Source organism: Leiobunum rupestre, chromosome 11 (assembly GCF_980474605.1).
Source record: "Leiobunum rupestre chromosome 11, qqLeiRupe1.1.hap1, whole genome shotgun sequence".
Classification (NCBI taxonomy): Eukaryota; Metazoa; Arthropoda; class Arachnida; order Opiliones; family Sclerosomatidae; genus Leiobunum; species Leiobunum rupestre.
Genome location: NC_143394.1, coordinates 35082612 through 35110510, shown reverse-complemented (window position 1 = coordinate 35110510; position 27899 = coordinate 35082612). Strand labels below are relative to the sequence as shown.

Sequence of the window (27899 nt, the reverse complement as noted above, 5' to 3'; positions counted from 1 at the left end):
CATCGACATTCAATTCAGGTAGGACTAATGTCTGCTCTAATTTTCTTCATTAACGCTATAATTGCTTCGAGACAAAAAATTGCAGTTTCATTTAAATTACATTATACATTAGAAGTACATTAATGAAAATTTGAATATTCGTTAGTTGATAAAAATAAGTACAACATATACCTGGATTTTATCTAATTAACAAATTAATAAACTAACGGGTAATCAAATGCCTGAAAAATGACCCACTTCGATATTTTGAAAGGTGTTTAAAAAAAATGCAAATATCGAAATGTTTTGGTGCACATTGATTTTCTCGTTCATTTTGGTCGGAAAATGACACAGGAGCTAAAGTTTTACCATTATAAACAAACCCATTTATAAGCAAAAAATAATTATGTCACTCAAATACTTTAACTGAACGAAATATATTACTTACTTAAATTTACACAGGGTTTATTATAGTAATAAGTACTGGTACACAATAAAATAATTGGCAGAAATCCCCACAAAACCAGGTCCTAACTTGTGATTTTCAGCAGTTATAACCTGGTTTAGTGGGGCTTTCTGCGAAATATTTTATTGTGTACCGGTACTTATTTCTATAATAAACCTTATAAAAACCTAAATAAGTAATAAATATTAAATTTTTCGTTCAAGTAAAGTATTTGAGTGACATAACTGATTTTTGCTTATAAATGGGTTAGTTCATAGTGGTAAAATTTAACCTCGTTGAGGCAGTCCTAAATATTAATGAAATAACCTAAAATTTTTCGTGGGTCATGTTCTCATCAAAATGAACAAGAAAATCCATGTGCACCAAAACATTTCGATATTTGCATTTTTTTGAACCACCCTAATATATATATATATATATCCCTTAAATAGATACAATAAATTTAGAAAAATCTTAGATAATCGAAAGTATTGAAAGTAAATTCTTAAAAAAGACCGCAGGGTCTATTAAGTAAATGTAATTTTTACAGACATAATTTTGTATGTTTCTATTTTGGATTGTTTTCTATAGCGAATGTTAAAAATGTTATAATAATAACCTTTTTATGGAGAATCGGGGGGAAATGCTTTGACCACACTGTTGGCGATATGGGTCAGCCGTGCTGGGTATCTCTCACTTCTTCATAAATGGTAGTTGCTGATGCGTAACGGCTCTCACTTTTAATAAGATTCCCCGCAGCGAAATAAACCAAAAATTTAAGTCGCCTATTAACATCGTAACGAACTTTACAATTTGAAACATTTTCCGTTCATAAGTGGATACTTTTATCTTGCGCCGGGGCAGATGACGCACAATTTCGAACTACACTTCAGTTTTGCGGAACCATTGAGATTTTATTTAATGTATTACTCTTCGACAGTATAAATAAATATATTATTGGTAAATGTAAGCAATTAATATAAAAATAACTAGGATTTTGTTAAATCTACGATCTATTGTTGATAATATGTCGTATAAATAGATCCAATTTCCATGGTGAACGGGGTTAGATTTGCTTAACAACTAATGGAAAACGTTACTACACTTTGATCTTAGCAAAAAGTCGATAAAATCTATTATTAAATTTCACCATAAAATATTTTTAAGAAGTCATATTTATCGTTGATGCGTATAGTTACTACATTTTGATCTTAACCAAAAGATGAAGAAGCGTATTATTAAATTATTTATTATAAATATAGATATACTACAGATAAATGTTTTATTTACGTTTGTTCAAAAAGTATGTAACACAATTACCCCAAAAACTATACAGCAGTATATGCAGTACATGCATTGATTTGTTGTTAAAATTTCAACCTTTTTGAAGAAATTAGACATAAGACATCTAGTCTTGACAGAACTCAAACGCTCTGTCAATTAAATATTCGCTCCTTAAAAATAATTTTATTGTCCAAAAGTTTAATTAAATTTTTATTTAACTCTTAAATAAATTGTCGAAGCAAGCTACTTATAACTAACCGAAAAGGTAGACTGCAGGTACCATCAGTTAACTAGAAAGGTATTATGTGGGTCTTACATCTGCGTGCAAAGAAAACATAAAACTTTACACAAGAATGAATTTATTTATATTTAGGGATAATACTTAATGTTAGAGTGGCTTTCCACCGAGTTCCATAAAACTTGTAGAGGTTAACGGTAAATGTTAGTGTAGGGTGTCGCAACTTTTCGTTCGATTGATGTAAAAAGAATAATGATATAAAATGTATGTAAATTGAGTTAAATATTATTTTTTATGAACCTTGATACGAGATTAGCTTTTTGCCCTGCTGTGACTGAAGTTTACCTCGTTAAAGAAAATCTAAAAACTGCTAGTTGTGTGTGTGACCCGTTCGAGATATGTTGATTGAACTGACTAAGCTTTTAAATGTCAATAAAGTCGTTTTATTTTAACCATTGTGTTCTCATAATTAACTGACGCTACGATCCTGCAACATAGGGAGCTGTTGGCTCGCCTGGCATGAAGGGCTGGTCACCACCCTCCTACGCATTGTGACCCGGCCACCTGAATTAATGGCTTTAAAAGTCGCTAGATGACTTGGGCTAAGGTGGTGCCTTGGGTATTAGCCTAACTGATTTTTTAAAGGAAAATTAATCGTCACCAATGAGATACCAGGCTAGTTTAAGTTTTTAAGGAGGAAATAGCTTAAAAAAATCGTATCAACGTAACCAATAAACGCATTTTTTGCTTTTCGTTTAAAAAATATTTGTTTGGCATTGTTATATAATTTTTCCCAGTAGTGAAAATAAAATAATTTCTCCTGAATGAGAGTGGCATCGTGCCTCACGACAAAATTCTAATTGTGTTGATTTTTCAAAACTCGCAAATATGCTCAACACACGCGGTAACTTTACAGTAGTTCTTTTCAACACAATGGAAATGAGTCTTGTTGAAGAGTAAATGCGAAGAGTAATTTAAGAAAATAAACGCTCGGAACACACGGAAGCCCCCTGTTATTATCTTTATTAAATAATACAAAGTTTAAAGAATAATTTTAAAATATACGGGTATCTGTAATTTTTAAAATTTGTAGGAAAAAATGGGTTATATTAAATCCCTCCAATTTAAAAACTGGCGTTTTTGTAAGTGCTTAAAACGAAACGTTTTCACACGACAATAATTAGATTTTACTTTTAATAAAAAGTTGAAGAAGAATATGTCATACAATAACGAGAAATCGAGAGTTGGGTTGAAACGCGGTTTTTGACGTTTCTGGAGCAGCCTCTTGGTCCTTGTACAAAAGAAATGATTTAGGAGATTCTGTGTCAATATGAAAAGTTGACTTTTTGTAACCCCGCGGCAGAACGATGGAAAAACCGTGGCGAATAAAAACTAGCTTTCGAGTTTTTAGTAGTTGGACATGTTGAAATTATTAGCACAAAACGTATGAAAAAATTCCTAGAAGGCTAACCACATGTCCAATTTAACGATAAATATACTGACCTTTTCGAGATTTACGCTAATCCTCAACTATTCAGAAAATAAATGAAAAATGCAATCCCTTCTTAGGGGACATTCACAAATTTGGTAGTAAGGTAATAGGAGGGAGGTTTGCAAAAGCGATACTAAATATTTCACAACTTTAGTAGAGTCACTAAATGTTACGTAACATATTATAATTTTACACCCATAAGACATTTCCAGAGGTAAAGCAAGTGGTGGCGAGCCCTTCATGCCACGCTATCGAACAGCTCCCTACACTAACTATTGACGTTAACCTTTACGAGTTTTCACCCAGTGCCACAAGCTTGGATCGAACCCGGCTCCTCTTGCTGCGAGGCGAAAGTGCTAAGCACTCCGCCACCCCACTGTATTAATAATATTAATCTAGGATAATACCCAAGGCACTAAAATAAGCCCAAGGGTCCAGGGAGCAAGCTAATTTTAATGCCATTATTCTAGATGGTCTTGTTACAATGCCTATATCTATAGGAGGGTGGTGGCAAGCCCTTCATGCAACAACTCCCTACACTTGTTTAAATAAGTAATTCTTACTATTAACCTCAACAAGGTTATATGTAGAACTCGGGGGAAGATCGCTTTTTACACACAATCCTAAGGATTTGTGTGTATTAGTTTCACGTACAGTGTAGCCGATGCCGATGCCGCTATGTCGCGCATATCACTTCAACGGTTAGGGCTAGAAGTGTCAATGATATCTCGTTCGAGTGTACATATCTCGCCATTGATAGCCTTTTATAAATTTTCGAAATCGAAGCCCAAGAAGTTGGGCATTTGCCCAATTTACCGTTTTCGGTAGTTTGGCTTTGTGTGGTAGATATTTTGTTAAAAATTAAGTCCGATATCGTTAAAAAATATTTTTGGTTAGGTTAGAATTCAGCGGATCTACACCTTTGGTTATATCAGTAAATACTAAATTAAAGTATAGTTTCCAGGGTAATTTACGGGACCCCAATTTTCGCGGTTTTATATTTTCGCCTAAAGGTCTACATAACGTTCCTTAATTTAAGTCCGATTTTCATGGGACTTATATTTTTGAATAGCTGTGGTTTCCATATAACCTAGATTTTCAATTACGTTGCTTAATTTTAATTCTAAGTTAGGTTTTTGGACAGCGTATAAGGACCCCTTCAACTTCCGACATTGTAAATCGGTGTGCTTATAGACCCGCGAGTTTCCCTCTCGTATTTTTCAAGGCCGTTCGCACCACGCTTTCAACATCTGACCAGAAGTAAAAAAAAGTGTGACTTTCAACGTTTGCGCAGAAGTAACAAATAAGTGTGACACTCAACGTGTGACCATAAGTAACAAATAAATGTGATACTCAACGTCTGACCAGAATTAAGAAATAAGTGTGACCACAGAAGTAACAAATAAGTGTGACCACAGAAGTAACAAATAAGTGTGACCACAGAAGTAACAAATAAGTGTGACCACAGAAGTAACAAATAAGTGTGACCACAGAAGTAACAAATAAGTGTGACCACAGAAGTAACAAATAAGTGTGACCACAGAAGTAACAAATAAGTGTAAGTTCAAATAAGTATAGCCGTGGATATATATTGGTTATGTCACCGGCATTGCAGGTTGCTGTGAATAGCTCAAACAAACTTAACACATCAGGAGGATTGTGTGTATTCTGACCGTCGTACGTCTTGTTTATCTTTCAAATTGTTACTCTATACGTTACAAGACGAAACGGCTATCGAAGATGTTGACTTTTTGCGTTACATAACTTGTAAAATACCTCTCATTAAACGCAATCTTATTGGAAATGATAGATTAAAACTTATGTCTTTTTGGATGTAGAAAGTTATCTTTTAAAATGTTTTTAAAAAATGTTTCCCCAACTTAACAAAAAAGGGTATATTGGAATCAAATCGATATAAAAAGTAACTTTATGAACACATTATCGAAATGATCCCAATTTTTAATTCAATTTAATCACCCCTGTAGCATTAGGGTGTCGGTCAAGAGTCGGGTATGGGTCTAAAAGTCGTTTTCAGGTCGACGACCGTATGCCGACTCAAATTGTTCAATTTTTTCAAACCCCAAAAATTACAAATTTCCATTTTGAGACTTTATAAAGTCGGCAAGTCGACTTTAATGTACAGTCGATATGCCGACTTGATAAGGACCACACTTGTATTTTTTTTTTCATATTTTTAAAATAATTGTATTTTATTGTATAATTATACTTGAAGTTAATTTTTACTAATTATGATTAATTAATTTTTAGAAATTAATTTGCATAAGAAGTTACTTCCCCTGTAGCAAATTAGAGTCGGGCCGAAGTCGGCAAAAGGTACTAAACACTAAAGTCGGCCGACCTTTGGATTGAGGGTCGAAATGTCGTAGGGGTAAAATGGTCGGCCGACTACAAAACGTCGACTCTTTACCGACAATTAATAGACCTAAGAACCGACTCCGAAACGACGTCGGGCCGACTTTATATTAATGCTTATTTCCGACCCAAAACTGATCTCATAATTAGATTTTCGAATACAAATAAGTTTGAAGAAAAAATAAAAGTGAATAAAAAATTCATCATCATCAAATAGTCACAAAATAATTAAAATATCGCCTTTTCCTAAATAAGTATGGTCGGTTTCATAAAGTTAATGTCAAATCCAATAATTAAATGTAAGGTCTATTTTAAGTTGGATAATGGTCAGCATACCGACCATATATAGTCCCAAAAAAGGATTTACGGTTTTAGTGTCGAAAAACGTGCCGACGTTTTTAGGTCGGCATTGTCGTCGACTATAAACCATCGAATTGGGAATAATACTGCTAGAATTAAAATTACGATTTCAGTTGCCATGGTTACGCGAGACCGAATCTGATAAGACTACGAAATTCATCTTTATAATTAGGTGGTAGCGCCATCTATATTTTGTAAAGTTATATGGCTAAAAATAAATAATTATTAGCTACCTCACCATAACGTGAGTTAAAAAGAATCGTGTTGACAGAATAAAATTATTTTTAAACAACTTAAAAGGTTTGTTTGTTACGATAAATCATACATTTCAATTTCGCATTAAAAAATTCAATTGCAATAGTTGCCACCAATAGAGACAGATGCCACCACGGTAGAACGATAAAGTTGATAAAGTCTCCTTATGGAACGAAATTGGTCCCGCGCCAGCCAGATTTAGTTGTACCTCTATTTATTCCCAACTCAATGCTATAAACCGACTTTTCGACCGTACCCCGACTCTAAACCAAAGACTATATATAAATAGACTGGCGTGTTCAATGGCTCAACTTGCAAACGATAGCAGACGCTGGTCAAAATTTTCCCCGCGCTTCAGAGTGCTACTAGTGGCGCCTCTAACGGCTGGTCAAATGCTTCTCCCGTGTTTCGAAAGTGTTAACAGGTTTTTTGTATGGAGACGCCTGTCTAGTAAGCGAAGCGTATATAGTCCTTGCTCTAAGCCGACTTCATGTGTTACAGGGGTTTGCGATTTACGATATTATTTTAAAATATTAATTCCTGATTTTTATTGATATTGATTAATTACACTCTAAATAGATTAAGAAATTTAAAATGTATTAATAAATAGGCCTATTGATACGAACACAAAGGTTTTTCAAACGCTTCATAGTTTAAAAAATTCAAAAGCACGCGCCAGTTGATACTTTCGCAGCGCCATCTCCGGACTAGCAGCATGTTAGAAGTTTATTGGCGAACTCCCTTGAGATTAGAGGTGTAATTGTTGACTTGTGCGCTTAATTTTCTATTCAAAATTAATGGAAAAATCATTGAAATCTTGAGAAATACATTAAATCGATACTAACAAAGTAAGTTTTTCAATAATATATCAATATAAATAATATCTATATCAATTAATTATAGCTTTGTGAACAATGTTTTGCATGAGCTGTTAGGCCTTGGCAATTACAAGGTCATGTGCAAAATAGACTACAACATTAAAAGATAATGATATTTGTTAAAAGTATTTGAATTGTAATTGTGTTTACGTATTAAAATCTAGAAGCTTAATTAAAATGTTTCTTTTCTATATCACTACTATATTAATTCTATGTGCTTCGCCAAAAGATTTTCCGTCTTGTATATTGTTTACAAAATAATTGAAAATTATTATCGATTCAATCTCAGCTAAAATACTGTTAAGGCATCAAATTGGTATTAAGTGGGAGTTCCGAAGTCCGATTTAATTTGACGTCGGCACAACGTCGTTTCACAGTCGGAATTGTATGTATATGAAGTTAGCCCAACGTCGTTTCCGAGTCGGAAATACGCCTTTGTGAAGTCGGGCCAACATCATTTTCGAGTCGGAAATATTCCTCTGTGAAGTCGGCCCATAGTCATTTCTGAGTCGGCCCGTAGTCATTTCTGAGTCGGCCCGTAGTCATTTCTGAGTCGGCCCATAGTCATTTCTGAGTCGGCCCATAGTCATTTCTGAGTCGGCCCATAGTCATTTCTGAGTCGGCCCATAGTCATTTCTGAGTCGGCCCATAGTCATTTCTGAGTCGGCCCATAGTCATTTCTGAGTCGGCCCATAGTCATTTTTGAGTCGGCCCATAGTCATTTCTGAGTCGGCCCATAGTCATTTCTGAGTCGGCCCATAGTCATTTCTGAGTCGGCCCATAGTCATTTTTGAGTCGGCCCATAGTCATTTTTGAGTCGGCCCATAGTCATTTTTGAGTCGGCCCATAGTCATTTTTGAGTCGGCCCATAGTCATTTTTGAGCCGGCCCATAGTCATTTCTGAGTCGGCCCATAGTCCTATCTGAGTCGGCCCATAGTCATTTCTGAGTCCTCCCATAGTCCTTTCTGAGTCGGTCCATAGTCCTTTCTGAGTAGGACATACATCGGGAGTGAGTCGAATTTTTTTGTCGATCGACGGTCGGCCGACTACTTTTCTACTAGGACATTTCGACCTTTCAGAGTGGGGTGGCCCGACAGTAGGCCGACCTTTCTGTTTTAAGACACTAGCCGACGTCGGCCCGACTCTAAAATGCTACAGGGGCATACTTTATCTCCGAAACTTCCTTTACTTAATTCTGAAAAACTGTATCAAACTAGTTTTTATCATAGTTTTTCTGGATTTTAAAATAAACAGTAATACTCTCTTGCCATAGATTCAGCTCGTAAAATTTTTTTAAAATTTTTGAAAAAAATTATAGAGTTTAAGATCGCAGTCGCACTAGATCGTGCAGTGTTAAAATTTTTAAGGTTTTTGAAAACACGTCCTTCTTACTCATTTTCAAATTTAAAAAAAAAACTTTATACCGATAATACTTATTATGCAAAGAAAAATATGCTAAATGTGAATTAGTTATTTAGAAAATAAAAATATATTATTTTTTCTTCCTGGTGTGCGGGGCAAATCGTGGGTCCAAAATTATAGTTACGAAAAATGAATAACAAATTAGAAATATTTCATAGTTCTCGATCATTTCGGATTATTTTAACATTTTAAAGAAAGAGATAAAATAATATTATTTATTTCCTATATATTTTTAGTCGTAACTCGACCAATCAATTATCTGAATAAACAGACCAGTTTATAGTTATAAACGATGAAGAGATTCAACCTGAAATTTTTAAAATATTAACCAGTTTCCCCGTGAAAAGGGGAGGAGTCGACGGTTAAAGTAAATATAAAATTTATGGATATGGGTTCTCAGTGACTATCACACGTAGGTTTATGTATTAATACGCGAAAGAAAAACCAACAAAACAATAGTTTGCCTCTAAATTTTCCAGTTGAAATTTCGTTTATTCGCTTAGTGAAGCGACGAAAGCTCTGCAAAGCGTATCAACGACCGTTTAAACCGTTTAACTGAACTGTTTATGAGTCAGAGCATTCCAATTGCTTTGCTGGATAATACCAAACGCGAACCTTATGTAAACAACAATTAAAACACAATAGAAAATTAAAATAAAGCTTTGTATATGTTTCGCAAAGACACAGACAGTCTTTTAGAAATTTTGAACAAGAATGAATTTATTTAGGCAAAATAGCTATGATGAGAAATTGAGAACATCCAGGGGCATCGTACAACCATGATCATTATTCCTAACTAAAAATAAATATATTATTGATAACTATATAAGTCAATACAAGGAGGGTATTTCCAATTTCGATCAAATAGGTGCTTCAATAAAACATCTTAGAGGAAATCGCCAAGAAGTAATATACCTAAGAGCCAGGACCTGTAAGTTACTGTTTTTTGGTGCCTTTCACCTGTAAAAAGGCTGTAAACAGAACTTCGTGTTTTTGCTAAGCCTTAATATGTCAAATTAGTCTACCTGGTTAGAAGGGAACACTTATTGCATACCGCACAGGTGAAAAGTTTCCATCATTTCAACAAGCACTATATAAACAGTAACTACTAGGTCCTGGCCCTAGGAAACATTACTTCTTGGCGATTTCCTTGAAGATATTTTATTGAATGGCCTATTGCGAATCGGTAAAATGAAAAATATATAATATATCTTACGAGAAAATATCCATCTGGGCAGTTTGGACTAGAGGCAGTTTTTCAATTTGAGCTATTGTCCGGCATCACAGCTGAACATTTACAATTACCATAAGTAATATAAATTATTAAGTATGACAATTATGAAAAATTATCTTAGAGGTTATTGCGCAATCAAGGTTAAATATCCTCAAGACGAATATAATTAACATAAAAATAAATTGAAATGTCATACTTAATACGCTACTTATAATTAATATTATTATTATTATAATTTATTGAGGTCTTTGTTGTTACAAAATATAAATAAATAAAAAAATTTACATCTTCCCATTCCACATAAGCGAAAAACACTTGTGCATGGAAGGGCACGGTAAATATATTACATGTTGCCTTCGAGACAAAATAAGAAAAATGTATACATAATTAGTAGTTACACTATCACATATTAACAACAGAAAAAAAAACCATTATACAAAGCCTAAGAAATCATACAATTTATCATAACCATAAGATATTAACCATTTAGTAATTTTTCTATTAAAAATATTGATATTAGTACAGTTTTAGATATCGTTATCTAGAATATTGTATGCTTCGACAAAAATGTTAAATGTAGAAATTAAACTGCCGAGGAATATTTTCTTATTTATAAACCATATTTTCACCATGTTGTATGTTTTAGCATAAGTTTATAATATACTAGCTCCCTATAAGTTAGAATCGTACATAGGCTGTGCGGTAACAGCGATTTCTCCCAAAACGTTGAAGTCGCCATCTGACGGCGAAAAATTGAAACATGAGGTTGCCTGTAAAATCCGGTTTCGATTCAACGACGGGATCGAAGCTCGTTAAGCCTAACGCGAGTTGTCGCGAAGAGATGAGCTTTAAACTACGAATATTTTACGACAATAGCTGTTCATATTGAAATGAATAAAATATTCTTCCTAAATCAAGGATTTCGCCAGCTAACAAACCCATCACCGCCCATGTAAACTAGAAAAAAAAAGCGTCGTTAGGGGCAGGGCTAGTTCTGCTCTACGTGCTAACTTCGCGCGCTTTTGTTTGTCTCGTATCCATGGAGATGGCCGTTTCCGGTACCGATGGAAGTTGAAGAAGCTAAAAAGATAGGGCCAAAATCGTCGCCAGGAATAATTTATACCGGTTCTGATTTTTTATGAGATAAATCGCTGTTGACGTTAGATCTATGGCGGATTCTAACGTATATCCCCTGTAGCTAATTAGAGTCGGGCCGACTTCGGCAAAAGGTACTAACACTAAAGTCGGCCGACCTTTGGATTAAGGGTCGAAATGTCCTAGGAGTAAAAGGGTCGGCCGACTACAAAACGTCGACTCTTTACCGCCTTTTAATAGACCTAAGAACCGACGTCGGGCCGACTTTATATTAATGCTTATTTCCGACCCAAACTGATCGAATTATTAGATGCCGCGTTTTTCGAATACAAATAAGTTTGAAGAAAAAATAAAAGTGAATAAAAAATTATCTCAGAAAATCATCAAATAGTCAGATAATAATTAAAATTTCCCCTTTTCCTAAATACATATGGTCAGTTTCATAAAGTTAATGTCGAACCCAATAATTAAATGAAAGGTCTATTTTAAGTCGGATAATGGTCGGCCTACCGACCATAAATAGTCCCAAAAAAGGATTTACGGTCGGCATTTGGTTGTCGACTATAAAGCGACTTTTCGACCGTACCCCGACCCTAAAACGACTTCATGTGCTACAGGGGTAGTATATTATAAACTTATGGTTTTAGTGGAACTGGATCCAACACGGACTCTATATAGATTTTGAGAAGCAGTTTAAAAAATGGGTTTTTAGGCTTACATGAGCTATAGCTAGCGTAAGCCTATACTATGGCCATCACGTTGTCCGCCGCCGCCGCCGCCGTACCAATTCGGTAACGCACGCACGGCACTCGGCCAACTGCGTTGTCTGTACCGTCCGTTCGTGTGAGCCTACTAATTGGGACTGCGTGGCCCACTTGTTTGAATTTAAAGTTGAGGATTCCCAAATTCAGTTATGACTTAAAAGCAAAAACAAAACTACATTAATTTTTTCATTGACGACGAACGAGTTAGTTATTTGGGGTTCATTTCTAACCTCACGATTTGGGAATAAAAATCATTTCCTCCATTAACATTACAGCTTAGTCATTCTCGTCAAAAGACATTAAAACACAACCGAGCACATTTTTTTTACAAGCCGTTGTAACACATCGCGATCGGAGGAAACAGGTCTGGCTAATCACCAGCGAGGAAAAATTTATAAATTCCACATTAGGCAAAAGCTGATTTGACAATATTTTCCCAACCACAATAACAAAACAGTCTAATTTGCGAGTTGAATTTCTGTAGAAAAAGACTCTTGGTCGTGGTATCCGAAGGGGGGAAATTTTTAATGAACTTGGAGTTAATGTCTTAGATCATAAATTCTTAGCCCGATAATCGAGGGGAGGGTACTTAAAAATTGAAAGTAAAAATAAAAATAGAGCTAAAGCAGTCACAAAACATGTTTATGCCGTGCATTGAAAGCCCACGCGAGCGATTTACAGCTGTCTATGATTTGATTTGACTACGTGACTTTGATCATGTATAATAAAAGGGGGTGGAAGAATATTTCTTGCCCTACATAGCACATTGACTAATATTTCTATAGTACGAAGGGCATTACTTGACAGCGTTTTCTAAGCGTGGTTTAAGACAATTTTTCATAACCGAAAGTGTCAATTAAACCTTCTACTTGTCAATAAAAGTTTCTGATCATTAAGTAAAACTTAACTGGTAAACGGAATCTGGTTTAGAAGGCCGTGAGCAATATTATCGGCATATTCATTCTAACGATATTTCAGTTACGTTAGGAGTATAGATATATAGACCACAAACCACCTACTCCAAGAAGGACTTGTATCAACCTCGAACAAAGGCGTCTTAAAATTGATGCAGCTTTTTTTACAGCAAATAGAAAATTGCACTTAAAAATTCTTTATATTACGAAATTATTTTAAAATGTCGTGCGCGAGCCAGCTTTTACAATATATTGTTTAAATGCTGCTCTTACGTCACAGTCTTTTACTTTGACAAGGCTACGAGCGCGCGCTGCACTCGCGAGTGATATTGTTTTTTCTAGCACGCGTACGATGAATATACTAGGCGAAAACTATTCGCTAGTTTTGGAGAAATTTTTAGGAAATAGCGAGCAACTTCAAAATACAGTTTGGCTGTTATTGTATGGAAGTAGTTGGTAGTATGGGGTAAAAGGTGTACTCTATTCGTCCCAAAGCGAGCGAATAGTTTTGGCCTAGTATAATAAACAACGGCGTAAAAACCAGGGGGACAAGGGTACAATTTCCCCTCCTAAATTTTCCTGTGCTCCCCCCCCCCCCCCTGAAATATTGTGAATTTGCTTTTACAACCATTATGAAAAAGATAAATTTGTCGTTTAAACTTTTAACAACAAAGTAAGAGCGAATTCAAATTCAAATTTCGATTTTTGGTCAAATTGAAGTAAAATTTCCAAATATTTGTCCACCTTTATATAATGTACCCCTGAACTCAAAAAGTTCCTACTAGCTATAAAGCTGTGTCTTGTGACGAAAGAGCAAAATATTATATATTTTACTTTTTATTAATTTTATTTTATTTTTATCTATTGAAATGACTACCAGCGATACATGTCCCTCTTGGGGTAGGTGGTCTGTGTATAGACATACTTAATGGAACTTAATTGACGTAATGGATGGCGGACTATATCGTAATATAAGCCACCCCTGAGACATTCTTTAATTTTTTCCACCCAACCCATAAAAAATTATTAAATAACTTGGAATAAAAGGTTATATTTAAAATAATTAACGAATCAAAGTGTGTGTATAAAAAATGGGCCACTAACTCGACCTTAATAGTAACGCTCAAAGAATCCAGTTTCAAATATATTCCCGAAGTTTTTCTACTATTTTTTTTCCAATGGCGAATCTCATATAATATTACTAGCGTCGAAGATATTTTAAATAACAAATATTACAAAAATAATTTATATTTTTAATTAAAAACCCAGAGAAAAACATTTAGCCGAAAACAAAGTAATTATTCGTTTTAGAAAATTTCGTAAAAATATTTTTATCGCTATCGCGTTTTAACAATTTTCCTTTTAAATATTATTAAGAAAATGGCGTGGAAGTGAGGTACTTAGCCCTTGGGCAGTTAGGGCAGTCGCATGGTTCACTGAATATTAGCGCGTTTCATTATACAACAGCGAAATGGCCTAAATAATAGGCAACAACGTTTAACTGCGAGCTAAAATCGTTCACCCACAAGTGTTTTTCATACTTCACAAAACGCGAGAGCTTCCAGTGTACGCTAAAAATCACGCGGGGCCCTTCCAACCATTTCTGCGATGAGAAATTCGCCATTATATACCAAACAAAGAACGCAATACGAAAAGAAAGGTATTTGCAAATAAAAGCTATATCCGGAACCGCGAAGTCTGACATTTAATTGAAGAAGTTTGAAATTGAAAAAATACTTTCTTAAAAATCATTAACCTCTAAATGAAAATATTCGCGCCGTAAACCGTAAAACATTTTGTAAGTTCAGTCGCGAATGTGATTCGGACGATAATCGATGGTTTTTCGGGATAGTGTTAAACGTTTAAAAATTTAAATTAATTTTATACCGTCTTAAACATAGAGGGAAATTCCAGAGTATCTCCCTTACTGACAGAAAATTGCGTCATCGGATAGTACCGTAAAAGGTTTGGATACCTCTACTATATAGCCGCGTTTAGGGTCTGGTGAAGTCTTTATCTACCATCTCCCCCTGCGACAGTGAAAACCCTCCCCGCAGAAAGCGGGTAAATTTATTTTTTATTAGTGAAATGTTGGTGCTAAGAACGAAAGGAGAAGTGGGGAAGGTCGTTCCAATTCGCCGCCAACTTCCCGACGGTAACGGTCCCTAGCTGAAATTCAACTCTTGAAATTCTAAGGTGGGTTTTTTTTCTTAGCGTTCCGTTATTCCGGTAAATGAAATGGCCTAAAGCGGTGTCGCGCCGAACGGATTGAAAGTGGAGTAATTTTCGAATAACGTAACGTTAGCTAGGTTTTGAAGCGGCGGCGGCCACAGGGGCGAATCCACCGTTCCCTAGAGAACCCGCACCCTTTTCATTTCAGTTTCTCTTTATCTTTCCCAAAGTTGTTTTGAGAAAAATCTCAGATCGCAAAGATTCGGTGGATACGAAATGCGCGTCGGAACCCAACCCGAGCGCCGGTGAAAAGACAAGGAAATGGGAGTACCTCCGTCGCAGCAGGCCGGCCGTCCAGCCATTACGTATATGGCGATAACGTAAGTTTCACACTCTTCTATCACTTTAGATTCAAAAGTAAAACCAAAATACGCAATTACCCCATTGTGATTACCAAAGTTTTAACGCCCATTTTTAAAGGTTTTAGCTTGTTTAACCTTTGTTTGCGTTATTTGGCTTGTTTAGGGAGTGTTTTATCCTCGTAAGTTTGTTGATCTCGGTGGCGGGGTTAACAAATGAAGCGAACTACCTTGAAAGGTCGCGCCCGTTACCGGTAATTGAATAATAGCAGTTGAAATATTCCCCGATCGTGACGGGTCGTACACGATTTACGTTTATTGGAATTATAACTGTTTTGATTTATAGGAAATGTTCCTACTCATTTTAACACAGAATTAAACGATAGTTTCAAAGCATTTCACTTCATATATTAATTTCTATCTTTCATAGTTTTGTGGGTATCTAATATGGAATATGTTTTTGGGGGTACCTAATAAGGCTTAGGTTTTTGGAAGTCCCATTTAGATACACTTTTGCGATAGCCTTTATGGAACAGATTTGAAGGATACCTTTTATATCTTTTGATAATAGATTTGGAGGATATAGATAATATATTTTGGGGGTACCTTTCAGAAATAGCTTTTGAGGGTACCTTTTAGATAATATAATAATCTTAGAGAATGGTTTTTGGATACCTTTTAGAGAATTGTAATACTTTGAAAATGATTCTTGTGGTATCTTTTAGAGAATATATTTTGAGCATACCTTTTACAGAATAGATTTTAAGCATACCTTTTATAGAATATATTTTGAGCATACCTTTTACAGAATATAGAGTTATAGAATACCTTTCAGAGAATAGATTTTAAGCATACCTTTTAGAGAATAGATTTTAAGTATACCTTTTAGAGAATAGATTTATAAAATACCTTTTAGAGAATTGATTTATTTGAGCATACATTTTAGAGAATAGATTTATAGCATACCTTTTAGAGAATTGATTTATTTGAGCATACCTTTTAGAGAATAGATTTATAGCATACCTTTTAGAGAATAGCTTTATAGCATACCTTTTAGATAATATATTTTGAGCATATATTTTAGATAATATATTTTGAGCATACTTTTTAGAGAATAGATTTGACGTATACCTTTTAGACAATATATTTTGAGCATACCTTTTAGAGATTATATTTTGAGCATATATTTTATAGACTATATTTTGAGCATATCTTTTAGAGAATATATTTTGAGCATACCTTTTAGAGAATAGATTGGGGGAGTACTATCTAGGTATGTTGTATATCTGATCTTTTCCAATCCTATTTACGCAATAAATATTCTCTTTTGAAAGCGCCAAGCAGGAAATTCTTAGAGGATGTTAGCAAAATGCTATTTGACCCTTTATAAGTTGAATAACAAAGATTGTGGGATTACTTGTTCTTCATTTTATTTTGATACGACGACTCTCCTTGAGTTCTCAATACAAACGATAAAACCATTCGAGTTGAATACACTCTTATTCGAGGCATAATGAATAAGAAATGGGTCATCCGAAAACGATACCAGTCCAGTTTGCTAATAAAAGGAGTGTTTTTGTTCCGCTATAGATGTCCAATAAGAACAAAAAAACTAAATCGACCGACAAGGATTCTAGTTTACCCACTCATTAGCGGAAACGCGCAAATAGCCGAAAGGGAAATCAATTTAAAGTGGGTAGTCCCTCATATTAACCCGCCTATGGGCATAATATTTCAAAGAATACCCCCTTTCTTTTGATAGAAAACTTTAATAGTCTGGATAACATAGTCTGTTGTACGAAAAAACTAGTAAATTCTTTACGTTTAGAGGACCTTCTCAAGGATTTCGAGATTCCATTTTATAAGTCCGTAAGAATATGCAAAAAAAATATGATCTATTCGGATAATAAAGTTCAGACAAATTGCCTACATAGTGGCTTGTCATAAGTTCAACACTACGTTACATGTTCCGACACCAATCGCCGAATCACGAAATGTTTTTGTATTGTTAGAAATATTGATACGGGAACAAAGTAAAATTTCCGAGTTTAAGAAAAATGCGAGCTTTTAACTCACTGTCAGGTTAACTTATCTCAATCATTTTAAAGTATCAACTTAACTTCACACCGTTTAATAATAACAAAAGTATATAATATATTTCTTACGAGTGAAGTATCCATTAAGGTTTATAAAACTATTTTCCGGCTATATTTACAACCGGTAAAAATGGAAAAAAATATAATATACTTATTTCAAAACCATATTTTCTAGATGTTATAGTTTTAAAAATCATTTTATAAAGTATTTCACCCATCAATATTCTGAAACATATTTTTTCGCAGGTTCACGCTGATTTTTCCTGTTTCAAACAAATAATATTAGCAGTAAAGGAAAAATAATACTTATCTATTAAAGATGTATTGTATATTTATGATAATAGCAGTTTAAAAAACAAGTAGTACGAAACAACGGTCTAGGTTTAAGTTGACAGACAATGTCTTTATCAAGTTCAACAGAGTGTAAAAAAACTAGAAAATTTCGGGCAAATTTAAAAAACGTGATCAGTGAAAGGGGGGCATGTGAACGAGACAGGATTCACGTAACGGTCAAACTATTTGGCGGTAGTGGCTATCTTAAAGTTTGGGCGTGGTTCTTTGGGTCACCGGCGTCGTAATCCTACTTTTCTCGCTAATTAAACTTTTACTCGCTAAACTTTCTATCGCCATGCCCTCCATGAAATTTAAAATTTCTCAGAACGGCATTTTTATATTTAGAATTATTTAGAATTGGAAATTCTAAATTGTAATTTTGGTTGTACTAAATTACAATACCGTATACGATTATAAATATAATTTACGCATAAAGTTAGAAATTTTAAATATTTGTATTCATAGCCTTGACTTTATTAACCAATCTAAGTTAAAAGAGGTCGAGTATACTTTTACATTATCTATAGTTTAAATAGAAACTAGTCAACCGAGTTAATTTAGTAAAATCTAAAACAAATATCTTTTTACCTTTTTGTTAATATTGAAATAAATTTTCGGCAAATCACGAAATACATTTTCCACAATTATTTTTAAATGTTTTACTAAATTAATTATTATATATGCAATATATATAATTACAGTGACTACGACATGTTTAGCGTCGATTACGACCGGCTCTATTGTCCGGAATCGTCGCTAGGCGGGAGATATACGTAGTATGTGTAATTATCTATTGAAAAAAAAGTTGTTTGGGGACTTAATAATTATACGGGCTGTTAAAATTCGCCCTGAATGGTTGAGAATTAGGTTTTACAGTTAACTTTATAATTAAAATTTTGCGTAAGGGAACGCAATTTTGAAACCAAAAGTTGGGCATTATCAAAAGTATATAAAATAGCTCCTTATAGAGAAGTATACATTTTTCTTATCCTGCTAAATGTTATTAGCTTTAACATGTACTTTCACCAACTACCGCTGATTTTTCCAAATAATTTGTGGAAGAAAAAATTCGCGACTGAAACCTATCGCTACGCCACCTTGTGTTCGGCATTGAAACCTAAATAGGTAACGGCTAAAGCAGACGCTATAAGTTTTTCCTCGTCGTCATTTGTAAATTTAACTTTATAAATAATGATACTGGCATTTTAATATAATTTTTAAATCGTTTGCTTATATTTTGTAAGATTATTTAAAAAAAAACGTTCTTATGACTTTTTAATTTGTCTGTAGCAGACGCTAGATCATAGGCGTTACCTCGGAGAAGTGAGCACCGTTACGCCACCTAGACTCGTTTCGCTCGCGAATAGTTCGGGACGAATTACATCACGGAAAAAAATGGTTTAAATATAAGTAAATATCTATACGCAGTTTAATTTAATTTTTTTCTTCATCATTGGGTATATAAGTAGTGAATTTACCTCACTTCAAACTATCGTAGGTTGATAGATATAATATACTTCTGATAACACGCATAACGACAGTTTTATTACAAATTTTAGATTTATTTTTATTTTCAAACAAAGGCGTTGCGAGAATATTATTAAACAGGCGTTTGAAAATCGTGCAGCGTTTTCAATACCAGTATCTCATTTCCTAAAACCTGCCTCATTTCAACCGTTTTTAAATAAAAAAGAATTTGGCTCAAAATAAGCGTTCATTGTCGACTAAAAAAAATAGTGAAATGATCTCACGAAAAACTTGATCTAAATTATAAGGGTTCCTTCTGTAAATATCAGGTGCGTGTGCGAAAAGGCGCTTGTAAATTTTCGTTCGTGAACTTTATATTGTAATGAGATTTGAGGCAGTTATAGGCCTAAGGGGAACTACACAAAGGAGGTCGACATTTAACAATTATATATATATATATATATATATATATATATATATATATATATATATATATATACATACATTGATTGCGCAATATTAAATTGAGTTTTATTTCGCAAAAAGGTAATTTTTAATCACCTTCGAAGGTTAAACCAGCTTTAATTGAATTTAGATGTTATTGACTTTATCTAAATGTCTGACTATATTTGTGTGGAAACATTATATCAGAAGTATATAGACATACACAGAAAGTCTCTAATTTGAACTTGAGTCATGTAATCTGAGAAACTACTCTATCCGCCATGCGTACCCAGGGCCGGATAAAGTGTCTGGGCCCCCTTTTCACGCGCTGCATTTAGTCTTATCCCTGGAACTAGGCTGTGCCTCAATTTCCCCGATTCAGCGTAGAAGTCTGAGCTCTACGGTTATATTACTAAATAAAAGCTCTACGGTTATATTACTAAATAAAAGCTCTACGGTTATATTACTAAATAAAAGCTCTACGGTTATATTACTAAATAAAAGCTCTTAGCAATCGTCGACTAAATATGCGATAATTATGCAACATTGCGATTTAAGGCTGCGTCCGTAAACTACCAGGCAGAAATTTTGGTAATTTTAAAACCAAATCTTCTACCTAAGAATTTATCCAATATAAATTACGATTGATATTATAGATTTATGCCTTCGACTACAGTAATTACGGTCACTGGAGGGCCCCTTCCAAGGACAGTGCTGACTACGGAGCAAAATCTCGGCTATTAATATTTATATTTATATTTTCCTGCTAAAACTTATATCCAAAGTTTTAATCGACGGTTTTAATGATATAATAATATTGGATATTAAATGCGAATCAACATAGCATCAAGGTTCAAACGAGTTCAGATTTGACACAAATTGCAGAGAGCACGTATATTGTACACTTTGATCAACTTCCTATTAATGATTAGCTAATAAAATATATCTCGTCAAAGTCGTTTTGTCCTATTCACATTGATCTCAACAGATCAATTAGCTTTTTCAGTGTACATAGAGCCACCTAGCGACCAACTCGGGACACTCATAAACTGCTGAATTTTCGTCATCTAAGCAGACGGATTTTGAATGTATCGCCTACTTAGCAGACGAAAATCCAGCAGTTAAAAGCTAATTACTATGTAACTTGGTACATTTTGTCATTTTCAATTGACTAGAAATATTTAACAGCAAATAGATTTGGTCGTTGTTTGTTTTATGCGGTGTCTAAGGCTAAATTCGACCCCATAAGTTTTTAAAAAAAAACAAATAACAACAGCGGATAGACAATTGTTTTCTCAAAATCATAGACGATATTAGCCACTGGAAAGGGAAGACTTTTCGAACTTTCACCAACCCCCATAAATCGGCACAGCCTGGAGACGTAACCCCGTAACTTGTATTTTGTAACGGTACTGAATAAGGCCCCAGGACTCCCTGGAGCCAAAGTCAAAAAGGGACTTCAAGCTGCCTCAAGCATGACCGAGGTTTCATATATATGTAAATACGTTTAATTGCTACCGTCCAATAAGCCTTCAGACTTTCCGAACTGGTTTTCTGGACTTATTTTCTTTTTTCATTTTTGAGATCTCCGGCGAAAACGTCGAAGGACACCCCAAAAAAGCCTAACTTTACTTTTGTATAATTTTAGGCGTCTCGGAAAAACGCGAGATCGATGAGACTCATCTGACATTTGCAACCAAGGCCGCTGTCCTAACTTCCCGGCCTTAAATAAAACTATCAGTTTAAGAGAGTAATATTTTCCTCTATAACGGTTGCCAAGGCCGACAAACGGATTGGATACGGGTTAATTTTTGCCTAAATTATTTATCCCCCTGGGCTAAAAGTACTTTAGATTTTGGCGCGTTCGTAGTCCAATAAAGAGATAGAATGGGAAAATTTATATGTTAATTTCCAATTGATTTTATCGTATCAATGTAGTGTTTGATATTTCCATTTGACAAAACGAGGAAACTTCTGCTATATTGAAATTTTTCCAAACGTTAAAACGTGAGTCAAATGTTTTCCTAAATTGCAATCACTTTTGGTTGGTAAAAATATTTATCAATAGTTAGGTGATTTGCTAATATAAAGAAACAAAGAGTGGCAGACGAAAATCCAGCTGTTTATGACCTTCTCAGGCTTCTGGCGTTGTCCACTGCATGCGTAAAAAATCTTACGAACTCATTAATTAAATTCCAAAAGTCAGTCAGTTAAAATATTGCTCCCAAAATCTTCCTCTACGTCATAACTTTTGTTCCGTCAGCTTATCTACCACTGTTCCAAGCTTAAGGTGTTCGTGATCAATCGTTTAGAAATGATATTGCTTATTTTTAATATTCTAAAAGTACACGGTAAGGAAAGGGTTCAAATTTCTGAGGGAAATGATACCGTTACTTCGATGAAAAACTAGGAAAAAGTATGAAATTCGAAAGGTCGCTCCATTTTATTAACCTAAGGAGTTATTTACTGGGGTGAAAGTTCAAATGATAAGTACGATAGTTTTTTCATTATACCGCATTAAACCTTTTTTTACGAAAACCCCGGCAGGTGAGAGGAAATAAAAAGGCCCACGGGTATATATATAGGTCAAATTTAAGAGAGTGAAAAAAAAACATCGATGTCGGAAAAGACATTACGTGCTTGGCATTTAATCGAAAAAATATCGTATAAAAAAAATCCCGCTAGACGTAGTTGGTAGAAAGGGAAAACCAGATTATTTTTCCCCCCTGACTGTAAAACAAACTATCGCTCGTATCGAAATTCGTAAAAATACACCGCCTTCCCGCTCCGCATCCAATGAATGTCTTCTAATATTGAGATATGTAGGGGAGCGTGTGCCACTTGTTATTCACAACCGGTTTGTCCCGTTTCGCTGGCGTCTGACTCTTTAAAATCGGTTTCCAATGTTTCGTAATTAAAAAAAATAAGCATAAAATACTAGGGCCTCTCTATCACGGTGGCAACACCAGTTAAAATTTAAATATTTTCCCCAAGTACACCCGTTCCAAGGAAAAATTACGTTCATACTAGTGATTGGGTGTTAGATGGTAGTTGAAGCGTAGTTAAAGTATCTTCTTTATACCACTGACTGAGTAGCCAGCTAGCCAGTTTTGGGGAATGGGTAAAAAGCTATTTCTCAAAATTATACCAGTTCTAGTACAAGGTTGAAGAAGACACAGTTGTTTGGCAATGATGATTCCGATTTCTCGTGTAGTATTAATGTCAGGTTGTCTCTTTTGCTTTATTGTTCCAATAGCGGCCGTCTGGTTCGGACATGCTGAAGGTGATCCTCAACCATTGGCAGAATCAAAGGCAACGGCCGCAGTCCTCGCTGCCCATCTTGACCCCGTCAGACGAAGAAGCCGTCACCAAGGTCAACCCCATCTTCAACGACGACCAGCCTTCCAGTTCCGGTTCCGACGAGCCGCTTCCCAGTCTCGAAGAAAGGCAACCGCCGGTGGACCAAGTCATCGAGGCTCCTCCTAAAGTGCCTCTTCCTAAACAACCGCGAGTAGTTTTCTCGACTGCCGGGTTCGATTCGCTAGATTCCAGGGACGACCCGGTAGGCGCCATAGTGACCGACGTGGTTGCTGAAGTCCATCGGCCCGATTCCACTAGTTTACCGCGAATCCTGGCTCCCAACAAAGACGAAGACGGTCCCAGTCTCGTATCGGACGAGCCTCCGCCCGCCGTGTCACAAAACAACAATCGCGATTCCATAAATGACGCCGATCCGACCGAATATTTCAACCAAACGCGCAAAACGTCCGGCCAGCCAAGTTTCTTACACTACAGTTACCATAAACAATTATCGGTTCTGAAAAGAAAAGACAAAGAACCCAGAACCAGCATCTTCAATTTTAACACGCCCTCCGCGTCGACCAGTAACGAGCCGAAACCCAAAGAAACGCCAGGGGCCAGCGAGACAGCGCTGCAAGATGACCCAGCGGGAGCTCGAAATGAAGACAAAGACGTAACTAACGTTCCTTCAACCCAAACCGAATCCCTTTCTTCGACTCACCCCGTACCCCCCACGACTGAGAACACGTACAGCGAACTTAACAAACCTACACCCTCCAAAGACAATTCTAACATTTCAACAGATTCTATCAAAGACTCTGATCAGGAACCAGTGAGCATCCCCCCTCCTCCGCCACCTTTACCCCAAATTTCCAAGGTTGACAAAGCAACGTATACGCGCATTGAGTCCGTAATTCCTATAACTAGTTCGGTGTTGACAAACACAGCCGCCAAACTGGGTAACGACGTGAAAAAGCCGAAGGCGTTCTCGCACGCGGAGATCCTGAAGCAGGCTATGCTGGGCAACAACAATAATCTGAAGCCGTCGGAAATCGCCAAGCGGGAGCGCGAGTCCAGGGCGGCGGCGGCCCGCGAACGGGGTGACATTCTTCCTTTGAAAGCGCCGAGCCCCGCCGAGTCGAATAAACTTGAAAATGGGTCCAAAACGCCCCCCAAAATCGTGCCGAAACAGAATCCGCAAACTAATTTCAAAAAACCTCCGCAAATGACTTTCCCTAAGCCTCCTCCGATGGAAGAAAGCCAAGAAAGGAGATCTGACTCTTCCCGACTGGATTCGGCGAACGACAGACCGCCACCCGAAGTCAAGAAACCGTTCGAAGTCAGAGCTTACAATGACCCTAGGAAGCCCAACCAAGCGGAAACGGAGGTCAAAAAGGTCGACACCAAAAGCGTTCGAAGTAACAGCATCACCAGAGCTGAGAATAGTCAAGCAGTCGAAAATCGAAGGGATAGTAAACCTAAAGCCACAACGCCACCCAAAAATATGCCTTGCCGTAAATGCGATCGGCTGCATGATCCATCCGAGCCGTGTCCCGATCCGGTGGTCGCGTCGTCAGCGGCTGCGTCAAAACCCAAGAAAGGTGTGACCCGTGGGGACCAAATTGGTCTGGAAGAATCCAGCGGAAACACGTCTGGGAGCGCGTCTTCGGGACCGGGGCCGTCCAAACACAGATCGGACGGTGACGGCGGAAGAGACAACTGGGAAAGGCGACCCAGAAGTCCTAGAATTTGTCCTCACTGTTTTATGCACGGTCGTCGATCTGTCCGAATGAAGAGGCATCCACCCGAATTAAGCAAGTACGACGATTACTATTTGTCGGCCATTCACGGGGGATCGCACAGCCATCGAATTTCCGCCGACTCGTTGTCCGATTTCTCTACGGACCCTTACGATCGTCATCTGCACTCTTGGATGGGTCGAAAATATCGAAGCAAGCGTCACGGTCACCCGGATCGTCCATTCAGCCGTCAGTCGCGAGGCGGTTTCCGGTCTCCGGCGGAGGGCAGGTACCCGCCGGAAGGGGCCATTCTCGGATCGGACGATTTCGACGAAGACTTCTTGGAGAAGTTCCCGTATTTGAAGCGTAGGCGGTTCTCCTGGGGTTCCTGTTCGTGCGACCAATGCAGCGAAGCCAGTTCCTTCACCTTCGAAAGGAGGCCCAAATCGTTCGGCGAAGCTGACGACGAAAAGATGAGAACCATCCGTAACAAGAACCAGGCGCAACGGCATCCTTCCTATTGCACTTGCGGACACAATGCCCAGAACGGGAGACGAGTCAAGTTCGAGGACAAGGGGAACAACGCACCTAAAGACGGTGACAAAGAGGACCCTAAACAGGGAACTAGTAAAAGTGAAGAGGACACGGGAGAGATCACTAAGGACCATAACAAGAACGAGACTGAGAAGGAAGGAGAGGCCAAGAAACCCGACAAGACCACGCCTGAAAAAAACGGCAGACCTAAAGTGAGTTAATCCACTTTTACCCAGAATAAGTTTGTGTACTTAAGAATATGTTACAACAGAGATTCTAAACCCCACCCTTGCATACCTTGTAGCAAAAATTCGTTTGCTTTCGATTTTTAAATAGACAGTCATAAAAAGTATTTATAGCTATGCATAGGGTTGCGGTTATTAAGAGGATAAGGTATACGAGGGTTATTGCGCAATATCTGATTAAAAGGCAGACGAACTTTCGCTATGAGGTATGCTATTATGGTACCAGAGGGTAATGCTATTGCAACCTATTCTTAAGATACCTTATTCTTGGTTGTACGCGTTCATTGGAGACCCTAAAGACTTGTTAGTAAACGTTAAAATATACTTACAGGGAATACTCAACGGAGGATATCCGCAATATCCGTGGGAAATTGAAGACTGGGAGATGTACATGCAGAAACGATACGTCATGCGCAAAAGAAGACGGGCCTTGTACATGGGCATCATTGCCCTGGTCATTATAGTCATCGTCGGAATGACGGTTGGACTAGTCATGGTGTGGCTAAGAAAAACCGCTCCGTCCCATTGAAAAAGAGTCGCCTCGGTTCCTCGCCCCGAAATTCCCCCGTGCCATTGCCTAAATTACTTCAAAATGGCGTCAGACGCGAAACAAACTACTCAATTATTGTTATTTTCATTTAAAAAATTGTTATTTAAAAGTTGCTAATTATATTTTTACAAAAAAAAACTTTCTTTATTGACTATAAAACTAAATGGCACTATAGTAAGCTGTATTCTTGGAAATATTCGAGAGAAAAGAGAACCATTTTCCCGAAATTTTCAAAGATACAAACTCGCTATAAGTTTAGTTACAAATAACAAATTCCCAGTTTGATAAAATTCGTAACATTGTTGAAACGCATTGAAAGAATTTCAAAGTTCGGAGCTCAGAACGTGATCGACAACGAAGTCGTGTTCGTCGGTTGGAATGCTGTGGAGTATCTGCTCGGCGAATCCTAGAGCGATGGTGTACGGTCTGCCATGAGGATCGTGCATACATCGGTCAATGTAAATGTCGTAGTATCCTTTGCCTCTGCCCAAACGCTGTCCGGCCTTTGTGAAGGCCAATCCAGGAACGAGCATCAAATCTAAGCCACCTATCAGAATAAACGAAAGGTATAAAATCGAATCTCGCGATACAATCTATGAACCAGTTGTACCTGTTGCCAAAGCCTCCTCTCTATGGTCATCTTGTGCCGGTTGTTTAATTCTCCAAGCTGTCTCCGGTAGTTTCTCGTAGTCTTCCATGCTAAAGAGCTTTACCATATCCATCCTTTGACTTTCTTCACTGGAGGAGAAATCGTTTATATTAAATTTATTCAGATTTTGGATTAAATAACTATCTTCACGAAAGGATGTACACCTCAAAGCCTAAAAAGTGTCAGTTAGGTATTCGGAACGCCATCCCGCGGAATGGGTTTGTTATCTGGACCTAGCCAAACCATCACCATGGTTACGAACAAAGATATAGCTTGAATCCACTTACGCTAGGTTCAGCGTTACCAGGGGGTATAAGGGCGAAATTCGGAAAATAGCCAACGCGATTGTTAGAAATGTTTTCCAAATACCACCTAACGAAATAAATAGTTCTCTAGACCCAAAAAAAATTGCAAACTTTCTGCCGAAATCTACCAGTTGAGTCGCATCCTTTAGCGAAGCTAGATAATTAATCAATGAATACTTTATGTTGATATAAAAGTTAAATAAGCCTACTCGTATTTCGGAATGTAACATTCTTTGCCGGTCTTAAAGACGTGTTCCAGTATGGGCAGCGTGGACACCTCTTGTTTGGTGCTCAGGTAGACGGAGATGCGACGCGAGCCCTGGAACCTCTCATTGGCGAAGAGCTAATGGTACAAGGTTCGAAGCCAGAATTGTAATCAGAGATGATGTGTCTGGAAATTAATTCGTTTACCGGACGTCACAGTGACAAAACTGAAACAGAAGCGATGTGGGTGCTGGCTGGCAAAAATATACTAGATAGCGACCTTATCGTTCTATATTGATTGTGGGTGGACTGATATAGATTTTCTTAAGTCGAGAGATTGCAAAAAAACAAACGACGGATATTCGACTGATCAAGGTCAAAAAGGAAAACCAGAATCAATAAAACATAAGACATAAAATACCCTTCTCGCACAAAAAAAGAGAAACAAAATTATTATAGGAAAATACACTCCGTGGTTTTATTTCAAAATAGGAGGCAACTCTCCATACCTTGTCCGTACTTATGTCCCCCCTCTTCTCTATAGTCATAGGATTAGCGCTTTTGAACCACAACAGAAATCAACAATACTACATAATTATGAACGTACCTTGTCCAGTACCAGACGTGACTGTCTTTGACATTCCTCGCCACTTATGCTAGCTAATTTCCTTTTCATTTCATTGCGAAGAGCTTCTTTCGCGACACGGAGCGCTACGGATGCTACAGAATTGGCAGCAGAAGCCATCTTTACTGAGAAAACTAACCGCA

The 27899-nt window shown here is 36.8% G+C and overlaps 2 protein-coding genes across 2 annotated transcripts; one reads left to right on the top strand and one right to left on the bottom strand.

Moving 5' to 3' along the window:
• The first annotated feature begins 3 nt into the window (after positions 1 to 3).
• On the top strand, positions 4 to 26106 carry LOC149922399 (uncharacterized). Its single transcript, XM_090162290.1, has 3 exons — positions 4 to 18; positions 22862 to 25390; positions 25755 to 26106. The coding sequence occupies exons 2-3, from the start codon at positions 22880 to 22882 to the stop codon at positions 25950 to 25952; spliced, it is 2709 nt and encodes a 902-aa protein (XP_090018416.1). The 5' UTR covers positions 4 to 18; positions 22862 to 22879; the 3' UTR covers positions 25953 to 26106.
• On the bottom strand, positions 26091 to 27899 carry Mthfs (methenyltetrahydrofolate synthetase). Its single transcript, XM_090163241.1, has 4 exons — positions 27739 to 27899; positions 27137 to 27270; positions 26584 to 26711; positions 26091 to 26520 (listed from the first exon to the last, which is right to left on the bottom strand). The coding sequence occupies exons 1-4, from the start codon at positions 27874 to 27876 to the stop codon at positions 26297 to 26299; spliced, it is 624 nt and encodes a 207-aa protein (XP_090019367.1). The 5' UTR covers positions 27877 to 27899; the 3' UTR covers positions 26091 to 26296.

Bases quoted from the DNA above. Each gene is read 5' to 3' on its own strand.
- LOC149922399 (XM_090162290.1), top strand. From the start codon at position 22,880: ATGCTGAAGGTGATCCTCAACCATTGGCAGAATCAAAGGCAACGGCCG. The intron at 25,391-25,754 runs GTGAGTTAATCC...ATATACTTACAG, and splicing joins AAAAAAACGGCAGACCTAAA to GGAATACTCAACGGAGGATA.
- Mthfs (XM_090163241.1), bottom strand. From the start codon at position 27,876: ATGGCTTCTGCTGCCAATTCTGTAGCATCCGTAGCGCTCCGTGTCGCG. The intron at 27,271-27,738 runs GTACGTTCATAA...TTGTACCATTAG, and splicing joins CACGTCTGGTACTGGACAAG to CTCTTCGCCAATGAGAGGTT. The intron at 26,521-26,583 runs GTACAACTGGTT...TTATTCTGATAG, and splicing joins AGAGGAGGCTTTGGCAACAG to GTGGCTTAGATTTGATGCTC.